Source organism: Buceros rhinoceros, unplaced genomic scaffold (assembly GCF_000710305.1).
Source record: "Buceros rhinoceros silvestris isolate BGI_N320 unplaced genomic scaffold, ASM71030v1 scaffold32426, whole genome shotgun sequence".
Classification (NCBI taxonomy): domain Eukaryota; kingdom Metazoa; phylum Chordata; class Aves; order Bucerotiformes; family Bucerotidae; genus Buceros; species Buceros rhinoceros.
The window spans coordinates 6,306-6,896 of record NW_010418645.1 but is presented as its reverse complement, the minus strand read 5'-3'; the positions used below and the strand labels follow the sequence as shown (position 1 = coordinate 6,896).

At 59.4% G+C, this 591-nt stretch overlaps 1 protein-coding gene across 1 annotated transcript in view; it reads left to right on the top strand.

Moving 5' to 3' along the window:
* FIBCD1 (fibrinogen C domain containing 1) overlaps window positions 1-591 on the top strand; it is a gene marked incomplete at both ends in the record, with an annotated part of 9,424 nt that overhangs the window by 2,532 nt on the left and 6,301 nt on the right. Inside the window, one exon of the mRNA XM_010138623.1 lies at window positions 302-438. Within this exon, the coding sequence (XP_010136925.1) occupies window positions 302-438 (137 nt within the window). The remainder of the gene's footprint in view (window positions 1-301; window positions 439-591) is intronic.

Genomic DNA, 591 nt, shown 5'->3' with positions numbered 1-591 from the left:
GGTTAAGACGAAGCTGAGTAAGACTGTCCCGGGGCTGTGAGCACATGCCTGTGCTCTGCCTGCAGCTACCTCTGGGCATCAGCTCCCTTCTCCCCAGCCGGCCCTTGCTGTCACACGAGGACATGGGGTTGGCCCCTGCCAGCTGCCTGGGGGTCCCTGTGGTGGCTGTGTCCCCCGAGGGACCGTCCAGCTAGAGCTGGCAGCAAGGTTGAGAGCCTGAAAGAAATGGCAAGACATTAAATTAGATCATTAATTAATTAGCTTTCCTCTCATCCCACCCCATCCCAATGCCACGCTGCAGGCTCCAGGCCCCGAGACTGCTTTGACATCTATGCGAGCGGACAGCAAGAGGATGGGATTTACTCCATCTTCCCCACGCACTACCCCTCCGGCTTCCAGGTCTACTGCGACATGACGACCGATGGGGGCGGCTGGACGGTGAGCTGGTACCATGCTGGGGGACACCGGGTGATGCTATGGCTGGCTGTCCTCACGCTGGGATGCCAGGGGTGGGAAGCGTCACTCTTGGTGCTTGGATGTGTCATTGGGATGGGAGATGAATGCTTACGGGGTCTGGCTGGGCACAGGGTG